Consider the following 23,669-nt stretch of genomic DNA (forward strand, 5'->3'; position numbering starts at 1 on the left):
TCAAGATGGAAGAGCAAACTAAAATTCTAAACTACAGAACACCAAATATTAAGGAAATGAATGAATTCAATAACCAGGACAATTCACCTTTATTTAAAGGCAAGTCTGAAAATGACTATGAAATAATAAAAGAACAAAGAGAAAAAGAAAGGAGTTACCTTCACAAAAAAGAAAAAAAATTATGAAGTAAAAATAGCCAAATATGAATCAAGAACGAAATGGTTAAGAAATAAAACAATGAGAAATTCTAGAAACAGAAAATATAGATGTTGACATAGACACCAACATGAGAAGTCAGTATAGAGGTTAATTGGGCTCGGTCTATGAGAGAATTGGTGAACTGGAAAACAATTCTGATGACTTCATCCAGGATGCAATAGAGATTGATAAATGAATGATGCACATGGAAGAGAAATTACAAGATAGGCAAGATAAATGAGGAGTTTCCAACATTTATCTCTTAGAAGTAGGAAATAAAGAGGATGAGAGAGGAGCACTATTTAAAGGGATTAAGATAGAAAATTTTCCATAATTCAGGAAGGCATGAGTTCTCATATTGAAAGCACATACTGAATTCTCAACAAGATAAACAAAACTAAATCTTGTGACTCAACATAATGGCCAATATATAATAGTTTTCCATAGATATATATTTTTTCAATCACTAGAACTTAGAATACCACCAGGCTTAGCCTCTAAATATTGTGTAGTTCAATTATCCTTATCATCATATTTGAATGTTGGGAGACCATTCTTCATAGGTCTCTAGTGCTTCTGCGTATCTTGTATTAGCTTTTTCCCCACACTATATTTTCAAGGATGTTGGACAGCAAATAGCCTTGGAAGATAAAAAGGATGTCCCCCTCTGGGACAAAGTAAAGTTCTGTTTGATGTTCAGGAGAATAAAGATGTTTCCTACAGAGCAAAGTTTGGGCTTGGTTGTTAATAGCCCTTTTAAAAGAGTGGAGGTGTGAGGTGAACCTGCATAGAGGTGAACCCACTGAGTCTGCAGCATCCACCTGGACCATTCTGCATCACTCTTGGGACTTGAGGGGCAAGAACCAACCAATGTGAGCATGAAACTCATGATGCTACTGTATCATAAGGAGTAAAGTCCTTTGTCTCTGACCCAGGAATCTCTTGTCTTCTGTCAGCATTCATGACATGATGATGGGCTATCTCATCAGCTTGTAAGTCAGGTAAAATCTCAGATTTTTCGTAGGTCTTAACATGGAACACTGTTCTAGTTTGCTATCTACTGGAATGCAATATACCAGAAACAGATAGGTTTTTAAAAGGGGAGTTTAATAAGTTGATAGTTTACAGTTCTAAGGCCGAGAAAATGTCCCAATTAAAGCAAGTCTACAGAAATGTCCAATCTAAGGCATCCAGGGAAAGATGCCTTGGTTCAAGAAGGCCAATGAAGTTCAGGGTTTCTCTCTCAAGTGAGAAGGCAGACGGCGAACACAGCCAGAGTTTCTCTCTCATCTGGAAGGGCACATGGCAAACACGGCGTCATCTGCTAGCTTCTTCTCCTGGCTTCCTGTTTCATGAAGATCCCTGGGAGGCATTTTCCTTTTTCATCTCCAAAGGTCGCTGGCTGGTGGATTCTGCTTCTCATGGCTATGTCATTCTGCTCTGCTCTCTCTGAATTGCTTTCATTCTCCAAAATGTTTCCTCTTTTATAGGACTCCAGAAACTTATCAAGACCCACCTAGATGGGTGGAGGCATGTTGTCACCTAATCCAGCTTAACAATCACTCTTGATTAAATCACATCTCCAGGGAGATGATCTGATTACAGTTTCAAACATACAGTATTGAATAGGGATTATTCTGCCTTTATGAAATGGGATTTAGATTAAAACATGACTTTTCTAGGGGACATACGTCCTTTCAAACCAGCACAAACACCGTGCCCAACACTGGTATATCTCTACTTCTGTTATTTTGTTTGTTTGTTCGGGAGGAATGGGTTGTGAGGATTTGTGCAGGCTATGGAACTGCACTCACACAAAGGTACAAAGATGGAAATATTTCAACCCGTGAACACCTCCTGACTATAAATCACACAACTGCTCCATTCTTTCTGGCACTTTAATTAACTTCACTCAGAACTTGATTTTTTTTCTGTCCCTAAAGTTATATTAGTTCTGTCTCTTCAGCAAGGCTGCACACTCACATAGTGAAGGATGATCAGATCTGAGATCATCTGCAGGTTTCCTGTGTGAGTAAAGCTTGGGCTTTGGGGTCAGGATCTCGATCCCTACTAAGTCACTCCTCACCTTCATAGCCTCACACAGTCCATTAACCTCTGCAAACCTCGGTTTTTACTGGCTTTTAAAATGGGGTATCACGTGGCATTTTCCTCGGGGCTGTTGTGACATTACATAAGATAAGGTCCTGATATAGTACCCCGTACATAGTAGGCAATAAATACACAGCAATTAAACATATAAACCCATGATAGTATTAAGATACAACTGTATTTTTGGGTCTTGCCTTTAAGTTTTGTACTATTTTCTGCTCACTTCTTTCAGCCCCCTAAAAATGACGTATACCTGAGAAGAAATTAATAAGATTCCCAAGAGTAATTTTAAATAAGAGAGACCATGCATTGCCTCAAGAGTACCACCTGAAGAGATTTATCCTAAGGAAACAATAAGAATTTAGGTACTACTCTGTCCATTACAGTGTTACTTATTACAGTAAGAATAATTAGAAACAACCTAATTATTAATATTAATAATGTCTAATAGTAGGGGATGATTTAAACCACTCACTGACTATCATGCGAGAATATAATGTTCAGCTGTTTAAATACAATAGTAGAAGGATATTGACTGACAAGGATATTCATTATTAAATGAAAGAAGGCAGGCTCCAGAACACATGTACATATTATCCCAAAGTTTTAAAAATATATATATCTATTCAAAAGAAAGATACTAGAATGCTATAGATTAAAATTCTACACTTGATTAATTTTATTTTGTTATTTTTCTGTATCTTCCAGATTTTCTAAAATAAATATACACATAATTCCTATAATAAACAGTACATGTTACAAAACTCTATACAGTATATTATTAAGTACAAATAGAGCTATGAAGGAAGACATTAAAAACAGCTTTTGAATATAACTAAACCAAGGAAAATGATCCAATAAATAAGAGTGTCTAAAATCTTTCAAGTTTTATGTTACTTTTAAAATCCCAAATCTAAGAGCTCTTACTTTATAGACAAGGAGAATATACAAGCAAACATAAGCCAATTCTGATCCTCTACTGAAGTTCACATTCTCTGTTCTGATGAAAGTGTTTAAAATACAGTTTGTCTAAAATATTGCCAGTAATTTTACTAAAATCAGAGTGCAACTCAACATTTGAAATTCAATTTTCTTATAAATATCCTCCTCACCTCTTCCCCACGACCAAGGAACATAATTAAATTCTTTTTTTTTTACCTTAACTACTATTGCATTATACAATTGTTCAGAGTTCTGGGTTTTTGGTGTCAAAATATTGGATTACCTGGCTTTTTCCGTGCTTCCCATGTGCTGATGAATGTCAATGAATTCCATGAGTTGTTTCTGTAACATCACATCTTTGCCCTCAACTTGGGTAATGAATTTATGCTGTAAAAGATCGGACACCGTTGGACGCTTTTCATAATCTTTAGTCAAGCACCTGCACTGGCAAAAAAAAAAAAAAAAAAAAGAGCATGTAATTATTTGATAAGATAACAGCATTCTGAAACTGCGATTCATAGTCTTACAAAAACACTCTTACGCTAGAGAGCCATGTTCTCCTTTGAGAAGCACGTCTCAACAAATGTTAAACTGCAACATGATGAAATGAATGTTTGCACAAGTACACACATCTGTGAGTTATTATGCTGTGGTGATTTCAACTTTCAACCAAATGCCACTTTCCTAGGCTTTGTTATTGCCTAGTGATAACTAGACTCTATTGCCACTGCAAAGCCTCTTTACAAGCCAGTGGCTGAAGATAAACAACGATGAATCCATTACACTTTTAATGCTTATCTAAAATTAAAACAAACTTTTCTGTTTCCCTTCACCAGTGCTTTTAAAGGCTTCTCAGTTGATCTACTTCTATGAGATAAAACTGCTAAGCAATCTGAGGTGAATGCCTTGAGGATGTTGCATCTCAGCCGATGTTCTCTGTTGTCATATGGTAGAGGTATTAACACATATCTCGGCTCTTGAGGGCACACTCAAAAAGGATAAGGCTAGTGAGAGTCCATGAAACATCTGAACAGTGTAGGATGTTTAATCAGCCATGGCAGCTGTCTTCAAAGATTTCCAAGAGGGATTAGACTAGTTCTCAGCAGTCACAAGGGACAAAAAACCTAGGATCAATTGGTGGAAACGAGAGAAACAGATTTCAGGTCAGGATAAGGAAGAATTTGTCAACAGTGAGGTCTTTTCAAAGGTGGAAGAAGCCACAGTGGGAAACAAAATTATTTCATTGGGGATCCTTCCCACTCATTGCACATGGTGTGGGAAGGATCTGAGCTCTGGATATGAGTTTGGGCTATTTGTCCTTCCTTCCAACCCTGAGATTCCAAGGATCTGTGATGATCAGAAAACTGTCTGGTCTTGGGCTGGCACTGGGGATATTTAAAAAAAGGGGGGGGGGGCAAGGGGGCGCTGCCTTGGCTCAAGAGAAGTATTGGTAGCGAGTATTGCTAATCTTCTAGGATAGAATCTTCCGGCAATTTATTTTCCCAAGATGCTAAATATGCTACAGATATGGATAACGATCCTGTGTCCTGGCATTGCTTATTGTCTAGTCAGGGACAGAGACTTCTACACAGGCAAGTTAAATGAAAATTGCAGTTCCTAAAGGAAGAGGAATAAAATGCAGTGTTAGCAGAGATGGTAGAGTATAACTTCCTGGGAGGAACTAAGAGATGTTTCTCAGTGGTGAAACTGTAAGAAGCATGTAAGTTCTATTGAGGCTTTGCAGACAGGAGATGCCACTGTGAATCACGGGCATTCATAATTTCCATTCAAAGTTGCCACTGATTATCCTAAGAGATTTGTGAAATTTGATTGCAGTTTATTAAATATTCTGCAATGCGCAGTATATGCTTAGTGATGGTTCTTGAAGGCCAGTCAAGTGAAAACAAAAAGAGCAGTTTATTAATCCTTCTTGGGTCTAAATCTAAGCCTCTTGTCTTTATTAAAATAAGCATGTATTTTTTAGTAAGCAAAATAACGATGGTAATATGTATGAGTACCTTGGGTTCCTCCACTTTCTCTGTCCTCCTTTCTACATTTTCTAGGTGGAATCTGACACGAACAAACCTTAATGATTCCAGTCTCCCATAAACAACTAGGGAAATCATCCCTAACCTTCTTTTTGAAGAAGACCTCATAAAGGATTGTCAAAAAAAAGAATGTGGGACAGATGTTTACAAATGCTTGATTCCCAGACCCTAGTCAATTATGCAGAGGCACTGCACTTGTGCTAAATAATTTCTCAAATTAAAAATGTTAACTGATGAAGTCCAATTTATCTATTTTTTCTTTTGTTCCTCTTGCTGTTGGTGCCATATTTGAATATCCTTTGCCAAAGCCAAGGTCATAAAGATTTACCCTTATGCTTTCTTAGGGTTTTATAGTTTTGGCACTCACATTTAGGTTTGATCCATTTTGAATTCACTTTTGTATATGGTGTGAGGTAGGGGTTCAATGTCATTCCTCTGCAGGTGGCTATTCCATTGTCATGAGTGAGCAGGTGGGAGAGGTAAAAGACAGGTGGACAGAAAATAGGGTTCATGGACAATGCAGCATCCACAAAAGTATAGTGATGGATAAATGAATAAACACGGCTCTAAGATCACTATTTGAGCAATGATGAATTCGCTGAACATTTAGAAGACACTACAAATGCTGTTTTGAAAAAAATAATGGCAACCTCTGAAGCTACTTAACAGATAAGAAGAAAGAAGGAGGAGATCCAGTAGTATGGAGATATTGTTACAAAAGGCACATTTTAAGGTTATAAGTAGCATAATATCTTTCACTTCATATTTTTAAAGACTCTTTGTTACTCACTTGCTAATAAAGTCATTAAATTCTGCTGACCATAGCTCAGGCTGCCTTAATTTCGGAGGCGGATTCCTAGAAAAATAAAAATCAAGGTTGGCTTGTGCACACCGGTCAGGCAGAGCCAGAGGGCTGACACATCAACACATTCACAGTTCTGCAGGTCTAATTGACCTGCCATCATTTCTCATTTCAAAGACAATTAGTTATTAATCATTCTTTATTCAAAATTACAGGTTCCTTGTTTCTCTGAAAGCACTTAATAAATGAGCCAATCTTCCCAACTATTAATTTTTTCCCAACAAGGAATCTTTTTGCTTTTCCTGGTAGCACTAGAGAAAGACATCAATTCTAGCAGAAGAGAAGCAACGAATAATTTTTTTTTTTTTACATGGGCAGGCACCGGGAATCGAACCTGGGTCCTCTGGCTTGGCAGGCGAGCATTGTTGCCTGCTAAGCCACCGTGGCCCGCCCATGAATAATTTTTTTACCATGAATTCCACAGAAGTCTCTGAGGAATAAGCAGGACAAAACACAAGAGTACAAAAGTAAGAAACTGGGAAATATTATTAGCCTTAAAACTCTGAATGTCCCACAAAATATTTTGTTATTAATTCCTTTCATTTTAAACTGAACAAATCTTTTCTCTTTTAGCGTGCCTGTGAACACAAAGGAACACTGCTTGAAAATGAGGCTGTTCCAACCCGGTAATCAAGCAACATTGATCACATGACAGTCGAATTTGCTGAAGTACTGCTTTATGTTAATTCTAACAGCTCATTGTTTTCATTAGCGGGATGGAAATACTTTGTCTTTCATTCTGCATTACTCCTAAAATAGCTTATAATGAAATTAATGTACAGTTTGTACAGGCTCATTAAAGAGAAGTACAGCTACTTATCTACCATGGATCACCCCCTAAAGCTCATTTTAAAATCCTTAGGACTATTTGAAGATTGCTGATTTGCACATTAAAAGAAGTAACTCTTTTCTCAGACACATTTGTTTTGCTTCCTGTCCTCCTTAAAATTTACTTTTTAAGAGATTTATTGGCTTGCTTTGCATAGAACAAAGTCTTGATGATTTCAAGACATTTGGAGCTGGGTAGCTTTTTAACCTAGTTTTTTTCTAGTTAAGAAATAATAGTTAGTATTCTTAGAATCCCATTTCAGAGATAAACCAGTGATAAGAATATTGAGAAATAGCTAAGGTGATGCTGTTTTTAGAATTACCTTGTTCATCGGTATAATATCTCTCAACGGTGTTGTTACAGGGGTTGAGTCATGTCCCCTAAAAACACACGTTCACTTCCTAAACCCTGGACTCCTGTATGTGACCCTATTTGGAAAGAGGATCTTTGAAGAGGTGATTATTCAAGATGAGGCCAAACCGAGTTAGGGTGGACCCTCACCCAATGTGACTGGTGCCCTTGGAAGAAGGGGACAGAGACACAGACAGATGCAGGGCAGAAGGTCACACGGAGATGCGGACAAGAAGGAAGACCACGTGGGGGTGGAGGATGGATGGTGTGCCCACAAGCCAAGGAACACTGAGGATGAGCACCAACCTTCAGAAGCTGGAGGAGGCAAGAAAGAACTGTCCCCTACAGGCTTTAGAAGGAGGGGACCCTGCTCACACCTCAACCTTGACCTCAAGCCTCCAGAACCACGCGCAAATGAAGGCCTGTTGTTTTAAGCCACTGAGTTTGTGGGACCCTGTTCGAGCAGCCCTCGGAATCCAAGATGTCTCTTCCCTGGGGCATCACCAAGAGGAGTAACATTTGGCCAGATACGATGGGATAAACCATGGTGAAATTGGCCCAGGAAGTACCACGCTTCATCTCACACAGTGTAAGACTGCAGGAGTGCTTCTGTTTTCCTCACATCTGATGAAATGCTTTGGGCTTGGTACTGAGTGGGCTTTCCTTTCTTTTTCATAACTTGTTTCTCCACTAACAAAATAAACGGTGCATTTTACAATCAGTTAAGACCTGACATATACATTGAGACTGCTTGGTAAAGGATGATACATATCTAAGGGATTGCAATTTGGCTCAAAAAAAAAAAAATAGGACAGGAAATCCTAAATTAAAATTAAATACAAATTCAAAAGGCTTCGCTCCCATATTAATTCAATTACATGCTAGATGCTTAAAATGCGTCCATTTGAAAAACGAGAATAACATCTGAACATTATTTCTCTGGAACTAGAACACTACCTCGGGGCTTTCTACCTATAGGTATGTGTTCTCTAGGCAGCGGGACACAAAAATAGCTTTGCCGGAGAGGGCGGCAATGAGCTCCCCCCAGAAAAGCTGACCCCCTGCCCCGGGACCCTTAGCCACCACCCCCTGAGTGCTCGCCATTGGAATGGACCTACCAGGCAAGATCCTAAAGAAGGGCTTCAAATGAATGTGCCCTTTTACTAAAGATAGGCATCTTTTCACCTCCATTTTCTGAAATAAATAGGGACTAACCAAATATATATAAAATCAAGTTTAAAATAATCAGTGATAGGATAGGTAAAGTTGCTGCTATACACATTGAAGAGGAGGCGGCTACCTGGGAAAGGCCTTTTTTCATGGCCCCAAAGAGGTTAGTCTTCTGAGTTGATGGCTTTATAGTGATATATTGAAATTATTAACATTGAAAAATGATGATCATTGTACTAATACACTTAACTTGTCATTTTCTTAATAACGTTGTTGTTTGAAAGTTCTGAACAAAGAGGAATCTGAGGCAGTAGCGAAATGACTGCAAAGAAACTCACTGTTGCCTGATGTGAGGGGCGTCCCTGACTCAGTTGGGAGTTGGGGAAATGGTCTAGGGACAGATGCACTGTTTTGGTGCAGCCAGAGGACATTCACCGCCCCCCCCACCACCACTTGTTGGACTAAGCCTGAAGGTCTCCGCCATGGGCAGGACGAGCTCAGAGGCTGCGTGAAGGCATGCTGGGCTGCAGGTACCGTCCTGGACACCAGCCCTCTGACCTTGGGATTTTGAAGAGTGCTCTCATGGGGTGCAGGTCTGCAAGCGGGGGGTCCCCGTCCCCCAGCTCAATGGCTGTGATGCCCAGGGACCAGGTGTCACATCTGGCATCATAGGTGGTGTCCAGTTGCTGCTCACATGCAATCACCTGGTAGAAAATGGACAATAAACACATAAGTAAACAAATAAAAAGGCAAAGTTGTTGACTTTAACCAGCACTCAGCCAAATGCCCAGTTGAAACTGCCCACCAGGAAAGCCAGAGGCAGTAACTTGGGGGAGCTAATGAGCAAACTCTCATCATTTTTCAGTTAATAAAACAGAGATGCCTTAGTAGGTTTGCAAGTTAAGGGGAGAAGCCTATCTAGGGGAAAGTTTAGAAAATGCGAACAGAAAGAGGAAAGAAGCAATGTCCCCTATGGAAAATTCTAGGAAGGATGTACACTGAAGATTGTATAATGGAAATCACTCATAAATTAAAAAAAAATTATTGGAGAAGCTGTAGGTTTACAGAAAAATCATGCAAAAAAGTACAGAATTCCCATATATGGACCCTATTATTAACATCTTGTGTTGATGAGGTACATTTGTTACAATTCAGGAAAGAACATCTTTATAATTCTACTACTAACTACGTCCATCATTGACAAAGCAGTTCACTGTTTGTGTTGTATGTGTTTTCAAAGCCCTATGCTTTGAAAAAATTTTTTTATTCTAGTAACATATGTGCAACCTAAGATTTCCCCTTTTCACCACATTCAAAGATACATTTTGGTGCTGTTAGTTATGCTCACAATGGTGTGCTCCCATCACCACCATCCATTACCCAAACTTCCCCATAATCCCAAATGAATACCGCACAGTCCAAACATTAACTCCCCCTTCTCCGCCCTCACCCCGTCCATTCATAAGCATGTGAGGAGAGATCGAGACAGTCACCTTGGCAAAGATGAAGACATTAGAAGGGAAGGAGTTAAAGAACATAAGCCCAGGGGCAGTCTAGTTAAGTGGCCTGAGCTTTCCTGGGAATTAAAAGGCAAATGTACCCACGGGAGGATTCAGACAGCTTGGAGGAACACAAAAAGGTCCTCACCACTAATGAAGGAGAAGTCAAACGAATACAGATAAACAGAGCAGCTTATCTGGAGCCACAAAAAATTCTAAAAGTGCAACTAGTTTAAAAAAGTGTCACTAATCTTAAATGATGCAATTGAAAGACAAGAAAAAAGAGGGACCTTTTCCCCCCAATTTTATAAAAGACTATTACACAGAAAAATACTGCACAATTACTTCACAATTTATTCCTAAATGTACAAATATAATTGTAACATCAGGGAGCCACAAAAAGCAGACTGAATTTTCTATTTTGAAAACCTTTTTTTTTTTTTTTTTCCATTTTGTGAATGCCAATCCATCAGAAAAACTAAAACTGATTTTGGGCGTGGTAGTGGGTTAGGCTGCTTCATTTAACCGTGACATGATAGGAAAAGAGAAAGTAATCCAAGGCCCTGTCTGGAACAATATTTAATCTCTCTGAGTCCACGGCACAGCAGCTTTAACACATTAAGAGCTAGGTGTAGGAGGGCACTGGAGTCTAATTGGCCATGTTTGCAGACGTGTCATCCAGGAACGGCCAGTTCTTCATAAATGTGTCTTGATTCGTACCTGACACCAATAGCAATGGCCCGGAATAGTTTAGAGTGTGGCAAAAAGAACAAAGGAAGGCAAGGGTAAACACAGAACGTGAGGCAAGAGTTACTTCCAGGGCACAGGCAAGACGGGATAGAGGAAAAGCTGTGAGGTAGGGGCATGTCACTGGCCACATCCTGGTCCCAGCTGGGTGATGAGTTTATGGGCAAGCACACAAACGGAGGGCTCCGAACCAATCCTCTCCTACGCACCCAAAAGCCAATAAGGATTAAGCCAAAAAAGAAAAACACTAAAAAGTAAGCACATCTGCAAATAAATTGTGCATGCATCTACACACATAATACACTTGTACACACATATATGAATATATACATATACAAAGATGTACATATACACATGCATGTATATACACACACCACACACACACACAGAAAATGATTTCCCAGCTAGAATCATTTTGATGGGAACATCATCTTACACAGTTCTTCTCAACCCTTCCTACCAAAGTATTTTTTATATTTAACTAAATAAAGTTTAATTTTTTTTAATTAGAGAAGTTATAGGTTTACAGAAAAATCATGTAAGAAATACAACATTCCCATATACTCCCTTATTGTTGACATTTTTGCATTAGTGTGGTATCTTTGCTACAACTGATGAAAGGATATTAAAACTGTACTATTAACTATGACCCATAGTTTATATTGGTGCAGTTTTCACCATATACACCCTATAATAAACATTTTCACTAATGTGGTGCATTTGTTATAATTCCTGAAAGAACATTTTAATATTTGTATTATTATTTATAGTCCATTGTTTACAAAAGGGCTCAGTGTGCTATGCAGTCCTCTGCTTTATTTTTATATTTTTTATTCTAGTAGCATATATAAGACCTAAAATAGCCCTCTTCAATCACATTCACATATATGATTCACTGCTGTTAACTGCACTCACCACATCGTGATACCATCACCACCACCCATTTGTAAAACTTCACAACCCACTTAAGTAGAAATTCTGTACAAATTAAGCTTTAGCTCCCATTCTCTACCCCCAACCCGGCCTCTGGTAATCTATATTCTAGATTCTGATATTATGAGTTGCTTATTCTAATTATTTCATATCAGTTAGAGCATACAATATTTGCCCTTTTGTGTCTGGCTTATTTCACGCAACATAATGTCTGAAGGTTCATCCATGTGCTGCATGCTTCATTTCTTTTCTATGGGTAAATAATATTCCATTGCATGCATATACCACATTTTGTTTATCCATTCACTCATCAATAGACACATGGGCTGCTTCCATCTTTTGGCAATTGTGAATAGCGCTGCTATGAACACTGATGGGTAGATTGTTCAAAGCCCTGCTTTCATTTTTTTTGAGTATTTGTGCAATTGCTTCACCTCCAGCTGAAAGCTTCCTTTTCTCTGTTCCTTCTCTGGGAATCTTGATCTATTCTGTTTTTTTGTGTGTAGACTTTTTTCCCAGAATGCTATGATTTGTTTAAATTTTCTCCCTCACTCAGTTCTGGGATCTATCCTTTCTTACAGCAGTTCAGTTTCCCACTACTTCCCGCTTTGTGTGTGTGTGTGTGTGAGGCTTTTCTGCTTCCTGTTGCTTCTGCATTAGGGTATCCTGCCCTGGGGGACCAGATGGTGTCAGTTCAGAAAGGTGGGTCACTCCAGAAAAGTCCATCTTGCACGTAGGTGGTCCTGCCGGCCGTACACGGGTGATTCATGTGCATCTCTTGGCCACAGTTCTGCGATGCTCTCTCTCTCTTTCTTTCTCCTCCTGGGCTTGCCTGCACCTTGGGTCTCTGCAGACCTCGTTCCTGTGCCCAGGAGCGCCTGGGCTACTCGCTCGCTGCTGGGACGGGCTCTCTGGTCTGTGTTTGTGGCAGGGGGGACCCGTGTCACACTCCTCTGCCCCTACCAAAGCATTTATAATATCACAGGAGAGTGAACGCTCATGGTGGAGTACAAGAGCATGGCCCAAAGTGGGGAGCCAAAGCATGAGTTCCAATTGTATATTAGAAATTAATCTGATGAATATTCATAGCAGGATTATTCTGGTTAGCCAAAAAAGTGGAAACCACCCAAATGTTCATAGACTGATGAATACATGGAATATTATTTGTAAATAAAAATGGAATGAAGTACAGATAGTTGCTGTAACCTGCATAAACCCTGGAAACACACAGAGAAGGAATTCAGACCCAAAAGGTCACAAACTGTATGATGTTATTTATATGAAACGTCCAGAATGGGCAAAACCACAGAGATAGAAAGTAGTGATTGCCTAGTTGTGGGGGGGGGGTGGGGGAGTTGGGAGGGAAAGGGAGTAACTGCTAATGAGTATGGGGGTTTCTTTTAGGGGGAATAAAACGTTCTAAAGTTCGATCATGGTGATGGCTGCACAACCTTGCAAACAGACACTAAAAGTCACTAAGCTGTACACTTTAAATACAGCTGTTAAAAATAGAAATAAATTCGGATGAAATTTACTCCTGATGTAGAATATTTTTGTCTGACTTGGTATAAAAATGATGTTTTTGTCACATCCTTTTTTATTTTTCCTGACAAAGTTGTTGCTTTGGGGTAATGCATCATGTTTTGGCTTCACATGTGTTCTAGGACTAGTCCCCAGAGGCTATGGTGAATTGACCTCCCCGTGGCGGGCAGTTGCTGGGGATGTTCTCCGTGTGCATGTATTGTCCTAGAGTCATTATAAACGCGTCCCCCTTCCCGCTCCAAAGTGTCCTGGTTCCTGGTGGGCTAGTAAGTTACAGCCACTGCTTCCCTTGCCCCTTTCTGCAGGCACACACAAACCAGTCTGGGAAGGATGGCTTTATGTAAGCAACATATACTCTCTTCGATCCAGAATTTGATAAAAAAAAATCCCAAAACAAGAATTCCACTTGTATTAGTTAGGGTTCTCTAGAGAAACAGAATCAACAGGGAACACTTGCAAATATAAAATTTATGAAAGTGTCTCACGTGACCGTAGGAACGCAGAGTCCAAAATCCACAGGGCAGGCTGCGAAGCCGATGACTCCAATGGATGGCCTGGATGAACTCCACAGGAGAGGCTCACCAGCCAAAGCAGGAATGCAACCTGTCTCCTCTGAGTCCTCCTTAAAAGGCTTCCCATGATTGCATTTAGCATCACTAATTGCAGAAGACACTCCCCTTTGGCTGATTACAAATGGAATCAGCTGTGGATGTAGCTAACGTGATCATGACCTAATCCTATGAAATGTCCTCATTGCAACAGACAGGCCAGTGCTTGCCCAATCAGATGAACAGGTACCACAACTTGGCCAAGTTGACACCTGTCCCTAACCATGACAGTCCACCCCTTGTCAACTTGGCACCTATATATATATATATCACCTTAGACCATACTTAATTTCCAAATGAAAACAAATAAGCACACATTTTTTATTTTACCTGACAATACTCAACTGTCCTGCATATAACTGGAAACACATTAAATCTCTCCAGAATAGGGTGCAAATCCTTGGGCAACATTCATTCTTAAACTTGATATCTTACAACTTAAATAGTATAACACGAACAAAACAGCATTAGAGTCCTCATTTCTGTAACTGATCACATGGTCGAAGTTCATATTTATCACTACCTTCTTCCACTACCCATTCCATGTTCCCTTTCCCTTCAGCAAGCACTTCAGCTGGCCGTGGTTCTTTGCCTGGTGGGGTGACCCAAACCTTCATTCCTGAAGTCTCAGAGCCATTAGTGGTCCTGCCTGGATTGTGTTGTTGCAGTTTTCCATTGATTTTGATCACAGGGCATGGTAGTACTAATAGACGCCCCAGGGGATCTCCTATATTCCAAGAAAACTCTTCTTTACCTCCATTATGTAGTTGTAGTCCTACTTCCTTCTGATAGTCAGGGTCAATTACCCCAGACAATAATGTAATCCCCTTCTTGGTGTGTTGATCCAGAGGCATAAGTAGCCCAAAGTGGCCAGGTGGCAATCTTAACTTCCAGTTCAGTGGTATCACTGTTGTTTCTCCTGGAGAAAGCACACCTCGTTTTGGAACTAAAACCTGTAGACCAGCAGAACTCAGGGTAGCAGAGACAGGAAGCAAAAATTTTCCTAGTGGATCACTAGGAGTAATAGTGAGTGGCACCACACCCATTTCCACCCCTTGGTTCCTGGACCCATGGATCCTGGCTATGGGAGAAACAGCACCATACAGCGGACGCTGATTCAGAGCATACACAGCTTCCTGGAGAACATTACCCCAGCCTTTCAAGTTTTTGCCACCTAGTTTGCACCGTAATTGAGTTTTCAAAAGGTCATTCCACCGTTCTATCAATCCAGCTGCTTCTGGATGATGGGGAACATGGTAAGACCAGAGAATTCCATGAGCATGTGCCCATTCCTGCACTTCATTTGCTGTGAAGTGTGTTCCTTGATCCGAAGCAATGCTATGTGGAATACCATGACGATGGATAAGGCATTCTGTAAGCCCATGGATAGTAGTTTTGGCAGAAGCATTGCGTGCAGGAAAAGCAAACCCATATCCAGAGTATGTGTCTATTCCAGTTAGAACAAATCGCTGCCCCTTCCATGAAGGGAGTGGTCCAATGTAATCAACCTGCCACCATGTAGCTGGCTGGTCACCTTGGGGAATGGTGCCATATTGGGGGCTGAGTGTGGGTCTCTGCTGCTGGCAGATTGGGCACTCAGCAGTGGCTGTAGCCAGGTCAGCCTTGGTGAGTGGAAGTCCATGTTGCTGAGCCCATGCATAACCTCCATCCCTACCACCATGACCACTTTGTTCATGAGCCCATTGGGCAATAACAGGAGATGCTGGGGAAAGAGGCTGACTGGTATCCATAGAACGGGTCATCTTATCCACTTGATTATTAAAATCTTCCTCTGCTGAAGTCACCCTCTGGTGTGCATTCACATGGGACACAAATATCTTCATGTTTTTAGCCCACTCAGAAAGGTCTATCCACATACTTCTTCCCCAGACCTCTTTGTCACCAATTTTCCAATTATGGTCTTTCCAAGTCCCTGACCATCCAGCCAAACCATTAGCAACAGCCCATGAGTCAGTATACAAACGCACCTCTGGCCAGTTTTCCTTCCAAGCAAAATGAACAACCAGGTGCACTGCTCGAAGTTCTGCCCACTGGGAGGATTTCCCCTCACCACTGTCCTTCAAGGACACCCCAGAAAGGGGTTGTAATGCTGCAGCTGTCCACTTTCGGGTGGTACCTGCATATCGTGCTGAACCATCTGTAAACCAGGCCCGAGTTTTCTCTTCTTCAGTCAATTCACTGTAAGGAACTCCCCAAGAGGCCATAGCTGTGGTCTGGGAAAGAGAAGGTAATGTGGCAGCAGGAGTGGAAACCATGGGCATTTGTGCCACTTCTTCATGTAACTTACTCGTGCCTTCAGGACCTGCTCTGGCTCTATCTCGTATATACCATTTCCACTTTACAATAGAGTGCTGCTGTGCACGCCCAACTTTATGGCTTGGTGGGTCAGACAACACCTAACTCATGATAGGCAACTCAGGTCTCACGGTAACTTGGTGGCCCATGGTTAAGCGTTCAGTCTCTACTAAGGCCCAGTAGCAGGCCAAAAGCTGTTTCTCAAAAGGAGAGTAGTTATCTGCAGCAGATGGTAAGGCTTTGCTCCAAAATCCTAAGGGTCTGCGTTGTGATTCTCCTATAGGGGCCTGCCAAAGGCTCCAGACAGCATCTCTATTTGCCACTGACACTTCCAGCACCATTGGATCTGCTGGATCATATGGCCCAAGTGGCAGAGCAGCTTGCACAGCAGCCTGGACCTGTCGCAGAGCCTCCTCTTGTTCAGGTCCCCACTCAAAATTAGCAGCTTTTCTGGTCACTCGATAAATGGGCTGAAGTAACACACCCAAATGAGGAATATGTTGTCACCAAAATCCAAAAAGACCAACTAGGCGTTGTGCCTCTTTTTTGGTTGTGGGAGGGGTCAGATGCAGCAATTTAACCTTCACCTTAGAAGGGATATCTTGACATGTCCCACACCACTGGACACCTAGAAATTTTACTGAGGTGGATGGCCCCTGTATTTTTGTTGGATTTATCTCCCATCCTCTGACATGCAAATGCCTTACCAGTAAATCTAGAGTAGTTGCTACTTCTTGCTCACTAGGTCCAATCAACATGATATCATCAATATAATGGACCAGTGTGATGTCTTGTGGGAGGCAGAAACGATCAAGGTCTCTGCGAACAAGATTATGACATAGGGCTGGAGAGTTGATATACCCCTGAGGTAGGACAGTGAAAGTATATTGCTGACCTTGCCAGCTGAAAGCAAACTGTTTCTGGTGGTCCTTACTAATAGCTATTGAGAAAAAAGCATTTGCCAGATCAATAGCTGCATACCAGGTACCAGGGGATGTATTGATTTGCTCAAGCAATGATACTACATCTGGAACAGCAGCTGCAATTGGAGTTACCACCTGGTTGAGTTTACGATAATCCACTGTCATTCTCCAAGACCCATCTGTTTTCTGCACAGTCCAAATAGGAGAGTTGAATGGGGATGTGGTGGGAATCACCACCCCTGCATCTTTCAAGTCCTTAAGAGTGGCAGTAATCTCTGCAATCCCTCCAGGAATACGGTATTGCTTTTGATTTACTATTTTGCTTGGTAGGGGCAGTTCTAGTGGCTTCCACTTGGCCTTTCCCACCATAATAGCCCTCACTGCACGAGTTAGAGAACCAACGTGGGGATTCTGCCAGTTGCTCAGTATGTCTATGCCAATTATACATTCCGGAACTGGGGAAATAACTACAGGATGGGTCTGGGGGCCCACTGGACCCACTGTGAGACGGACCTGAGCTAAAACTCCATTGATCACCTGGCCTCCATAAGCCCCCACTCTGACTGGTGGTCCAGAGTGACGTTTTGGGTCCCCTGGAATTAATGTCACTTCTGAACCAGTGTCTAATAATCCCCGAAATATCTGATCATTTCCTTTTCCCCAATGCACAGTTACCCTGGTAAAAGGCCGTCGGTCTCCTTGGAGAAGACTCAGAGGAAGGTCAACAGTATAAATTTGTGGCAGTGTAACAGGTTTCTTCCCCATAGGGGCCTGGCCTCCCCTTCATTCAAGGGGCTCAGGGTCTGTAAACTGTTTCAAGTCTGGAAATTGATTAAGGGGCCGTGACTCTTTGTTTTTGTAATTCAGGTTAGACTTCTGTTCCCTTGACCTAGAACTCTTTTGTTTATACAGCTCCAACAAGAATTTAGTAGACTGCCCTTCTATTGTATTTCTAGGCACCCCATGATTTACTAGCCAATGCCACAAATCTCTGCGTGCCATATAATTTTGATGCCTCCTTTGAGTTTGTTGTCTATTATAATACCCGCGTCTACCCTGTCTTTGGTGATTAAGTGCTGCCACCTGGCTTCTGCCAACTCGGGATCCTGTCATCCCCATTGTGTTTAAGGATTCCAGCTCAGTGACAGCAGTTCCTACAGTAATATCTGACCTACAGAGAAGTGCAACCACAGAGCTCTTGAGGGATGATGGTGCTAGTCTCACAAACTTATTTCTCACTGTTCTGGTAAAAGGTGCATCTTCTGGACATTCCTGGGGTGTAAGAGCAGGCTTTGCATGATAAATCCACTCTAACATCCCAATCTCTCTAAGCCTCTGGATCCCCTCATCTACATTATACCAGGGCAGTTCTGGCATTTCAACCTCAGGTAATGTTGGCCACCTTTTGATCCATGTTTCAACCAACCACCCAAACAAGCGGTTAACACCTTTTCTAACTGCTCTAGCTATAACATTGAATGCAGAATCTCTGCTTAGTGGGCCCATATCAATAAATTCAGCCTGATCCAGCCTTATATTCCTCCCACCATTATCCCACACTCTTAAAATCCATTGCCACACATATTCCCCTGATTTCTGTCTATATAAATTGGAAAACTCACACAGTTCTTTTGGAGTATAACGTACCTCCTCATGTGTGATACTTTGTACCTCACCTTTAGGGGCCTGTTGGGACTTTAGTCTAGTTATAGGTCTAGAAGAAATGAGGGGGGATGGTGGGGGTGGGTCATGAAAAGAATTAGAAATATCTTCCAAGCCATTTGCTTTAAGGCTTTCATTTGCAGTTTCATCTGGTGAAACAGGATTAATAACTCTAGGGCTAATCCCTTCAGGAGGAGGTTGGGTGGCCAATTCCTCAAGGCAGGCTGGAGGTGGGGCGGCTATGTCCTCAGGGCAGACTATTACAGGGTTATCTAAAGAAGGCTCAGCATGGTCTAGGGTTTCAACCTCACCCCCAACATCATTATCAATCCATATGTCACCATCCCATTTATCAGGGTCCCACTCCTTTCCAATCAATGCCCTCACTTTAACGGCAGACACCATGCAAGACTGAGATTTCAGTTTACGTTGTAAAGTTGCTACTCTAACAATAAGATTCTGAATCTGATTTTCAGAGATCTCAAGTCTACGGCTACAGGAAATAAAATTTTCCTTCAGGATACTCATAGAAACCTCTACATCTTTCAGACGGCACTTAAGCTTCTTGTTTGAAGCCTTAAGCCCATCCCTTTCACCCTTTAATGTAGACAGTGTATCTAACTACAACCAACCAACATCTCTATAACTCTTATTTCTACAAAACTCTGTAAAGGTGTCAAAAACATTATCCCCCAGAGTCTGGCTTCGTACAAGCGAAGCATTAGGAGAATCGAATGATGATATTTTGACTATCTCCTTTGCCAACTCAGTCCATGGATTGGGAGTGTCATTCTGACTACAGGAATCAGAGTCCTTAGTGTCTCTGAGCCCAGTCAGAGTAGAAAACCATTCATAAAAACCCATTTTTAAGATTCTGTTCCTTAAGAACCACTCCTGGTACTCTGTTCTGGTTTGCTAGGTGCCGGAATGCAACACACCAGAGATGGATTGGCTTTTAATAAAAGGGGATTTATTTTGTTGGTTCTTCAGAGGAAAGGCAGCAAACTTTCCACTGAGGTTCTTTCTTACGTGGAAGGCACAGGATGGTCTCTGCTGGTCTTCTCTCCAGGCCCCTGGGTTCCAACAACTTTCCCCGGGGTGATTTCTTTCTCCATCTCCAAGGGCCCGGACTGAGCTGCAAGTGCTGAGATGAGGAATGCCAAGCTACTAGGCTGTGCTATGTTGCGATCTCTCATTTAAGCACCAGGCGATTAAGTCAAACGTCACTCATTGCGGCAGACACGCCTCCTAGCCGACTGCAGATGTAATTGGCAACAGATGAGGTTCACGTACCGTTGGCTTATGTCCGCAGCAACAAGATTAGGTATGCTCACCTGGCCAAGTTGACAACTGAATCTAACTAACACATGTCCACCCCTTGTCAACTTGGCAACTTCAAGCATCACCTTAAACAGATGCAAAAAATTCTGTTCTTGCTGTGGACCTGTGAATCTCAAAACAAGTTGTCTAGTGCCAAGATACAAAGGAGGATATTCACAGGATATAGATTGTCATTTCCATAGGGAGAAATTGGAAGGAAGATCTGCAGGCAAACACCATTGGATTTCCAAGTCTGAAAGTCATTTATCCTTCGGCTGTAGAAAGCGGCAGTCCCACCCCTTCCAAGGGCCTATGCAGTGGCCGGCCTCTTCCCAAATCAACCTCAGGGAACATCAAGGAGACCACCTCTGGGCTCCACTCTCTCCAGGCATCAGGGCCACCCCTGGGCTCTCTGCCATTTCTGGGGCACACGCTCAACCCCTCCACATGGTGGCAGCCAGGCTCTCCCAGTCCCCCAAGGAGCATGCTATGCCTTTTCCAAGGCCTGAGGCTGCACGACTATTCCACTGCAATGAGAGGGGAGACTCATCCTCGCCCTTCAGGGTAAACTCACCCTCTCCACACATACAGGTGGGTCCACTCTCCTGGCCGAGGTTTCTTGGCTTCAGACCCGAACTTCCAGGGTTCTCACTCTGCAAACTCCAATCTCTCCCTTTTGTGTCCTCCTTTGTCAAGATTGGCGGTGGTTTCATTTACACCAACAGTCTCTTCAAGCCCTCCAGGACTTCTCCATCAATCTTTTCACAGTTCCTCCAAAGTCTTCCCCTTAGCCATCCAAAACACCATTCAAACATATCTGGCATTTGCAAACCGCAGCAGCACCCCACTCCTGGTACCAAGATGTATTAGTTAGGGTTCTCTAGAGAAAGAGAATCAACAGGGAACACTTGCAAATATAAAATTTATGAAAGTGTCTCACGTGACCGTAGGAACGCAGAGTCCAAAATCCACAGGGCAGGCTGCGAAGCCGATGACTCCAATGGATGGCTTAGATGAACTCCACAGGAGAGGCTCACCAGCCAAAGCAGGAATGCAACCTGTCTCCTCTGAGTCCTCCTTAAAAGGCTTCCCATGATTGGATTTAGCATCACTAATTGCAGAAGACACTCCCCTTTGGCTTATTACAAATGGAATCAGCTGTGGATGTAGCTGACGTGATCATGAGCTAATCCTATGAAATGTCCTCATTGCAACAGATAGGCCAGCGCTTGCCCAATCAGATGAACAGGTACCACAACTTGGTCAAGTTGACACCTGTCCCTAACCATGACACCAGTTTTAAACTGATATTTCATTTACTGCTTGTCCATGAAGCCCTAAAATATTGAAATACCTCTCAGCCATTGATAGTTGAATTATGGTAAATACATTTATATGTGTTTACCTTACTGCTTTCTAATTCATGGGGATTTGTCATCAACAAGACAGAGATGGTACATAAATATGGATTCTTTCATTAACTAGATAGCTGGTTATTCAAAATGTAGTCTTCTTCCATAATTCTAGATAAATGGAAATTTATTGAAATTTTGCCAGTTGTTCTCAGGTTGGAAAATGCTTTTTACAGAGAGATGAATATAGTATGCCCAAAATCTTGCATACTATTCCAACTTGATGAGATGACAGCGAACCCTTTTTCTTTTATATAATACACATTATCTTATAAGCAAAGCACTTTCAAACCCTATTTGTACTATGGTAAATTTATAAATAATAAATAATGATTTAGAAAATGACTGTTTTGACATTACATATTAAAGAGTGTCAATTTTTTAAATTTTTATTTAATAATCTGGTAATAAAATTTCAGATACATAAAAAAAATTTTCGTTTAGTCATAGATTAAAATGGTTCCAGGATCCACTAATCAAAACTGTTTTTACTAAATAGCCATCTTAAATACATAATAATGGCTTTCTGTTACTATAAATTAACACAGGAAAAATAAAGCTCGGATATATAGCATTTGCATCATTTTATTAATATATTCAAAGCAAATTAAAAAGTTTGGAATTACAACTAAAATTATATTAATTTCTCATTTCTGTAGTTTTCATTAGCTTGTAAAATTCTAGCAATATAGAAGAACAAGCTGAAGAAACTCATCTGAGAGTCTCTTATCCACTTTTTTTGGGGTGGGTGCATGGTCTGGGAATCTTATCCACTTCTGTTCTTGCTTATATGACTATACCTTCTATTTTTATTATAATATGTGCTCCCTCTTAAACAGTTTTTGAATGCGTTGATTTTTAAGTGTCTGAAGATAATTTATTTTCTGTCCATACTTGGTTACATTTACATTTTAACTTTTTGTACAGGTAATAATTGAATTAGTATTCAAATAGTAACAATACACTAGGATTTAATCCTCTAGCAAATTTAATTCTGAGGTTTTGTAATATCAATATAGGATGTGAATTACTTCTCCTCCCTTCCCTCCTCAGAACATTGTAGATAAATAGCAGAGCTTTTCCCAAAGGTTGGAGAGAGTGTTTTCAAATGAAGTGTTCTTTACTGATAAGCACAATTTAAAAGATGAGAGGCATTCATAGTGACCATGGGGAGAAGATGTGACTCTAGAAAAGTTTTTCCCTCAACTATTTCAAAAATGGAAAGAATTGAGCAAAGCTGAATGAGAGCCCCCAGACAGAGGGCCTCAATAAGGGAAACTGCCTTATCCCATAAAGTCCCTGACTCTGACCTCAAACCAAGATTAGAGCCCTCAGAACATTGCTATTATAATTCAAAAACAGAATCAAAATACCATTAACATAAGATATATATTAACAAGTAAAAGATAATTTAATGAAAAAGTGAAGGCTGCAAGTTGTTTCTTTTTTTTCATCAGGCCACCCATTCGTTTCATGTTTCATTTATTCATATATTTATTCATCATTTAGTCATATATTAATTCACAGCCCCTTATAGGGCACTTCCCATGTTCTCTGCGCACTGCAAACATTTTGCATTACAGAGGACACAGCTGATAGTTTCTTCTAGCATGTTCCAAAACACATAAAAGTGAGCAGGAAAAGGAAAGCCAGAAAAGATCAAACATGGCATTCATCTCCCCCAAAACCATCTGACCTCAGGAGCCATCCAGAACGGGGTCCCCACTGACGTGTTCCGACGGTGCCAGGTGCCAGTGAGCTGGGCAGACACACCTGGAAGGAAAGGCGGAAGCTTACTTCATGCACTCATTACTCATGCTCAGAAAGTTCAAAGCAATGAATTCGCTTCCAAATTAATATTAAAATTTTGTTCCCTCAAAGTTGCCAGTAAAACTTCACATTAAAGGATCCCAAATCTACATCTACAGAGCCAAAATGCAGAACGGTGCCCTTATATTCTATTTCTCTTATCTAATCCTATCCATCCTGAAAGCCCCAGTTCAAGTCTTAGTTCTACCATGCTATTTCTTAATCTGTTCCTCTATTTCCTTTAATCTTCTAATTTTTTTTAAGTATTTGTGCCTGTATCACATATTGTGCATGCAGTTGTTTTTTGAACAGTGGCCTCCTTCCTCCACACTCCCTGCAGCAACAGATTCTGGTGAGTTTGAGACTATGTTAAATGGTGTTTTGCACAT

At 41.1% G+C, this 23,669-nt stretch overlaps 1 protein-coding gene across 1 annotated transcript in view; it reads right to left on the reverse strand.

Annotated features, from left to right (window-relative positions):
• MYO3A (myosin IIIA) overlaps positions 1–23,669 on the reverse strand; it is a 241,079-nt gene that overhangs the window by 167,195 nt on the left and 50,215 nt on the right. The window contains exons 5-8 of the mRNA XM_077153504.1: positions 23,168–23,244; positions 9,068–9,213; positions 6,088–6,153; positions 3,533–3,688 (exon numbers count right to left, since the gene is read on the reverse strand). Of these exons, the coding sequence (XP_077009619.1) occupies positions 3,533–3,688; positions 6,088–6,153; positions 9,068–9,213; positions 23,168–23,244 (445 nt within the window). The remainder of the gene's footprint in view (positions 1–3,532; positions 3,689–6,087; positions 6,154–9,067; positions 9,214–23,167; positions 23,245–23,669) is intronic.

The sequence above is a fragment of the Tamandua tetradactyla genome, chromosome 1 (genome assembly GCF_023851605.1).
Source record: "Tamandua tetradactyla isolate mTamTet1 chromosome 1, mTamTet1.pri, whole genome shotgun sequence".
Lineage (NCBI taxonomy): Eukaryota > Metazoa > Chordata > Mammalia > Pilosa > Myrmecophagidae > Tamandua > Tamandua tetradactyla.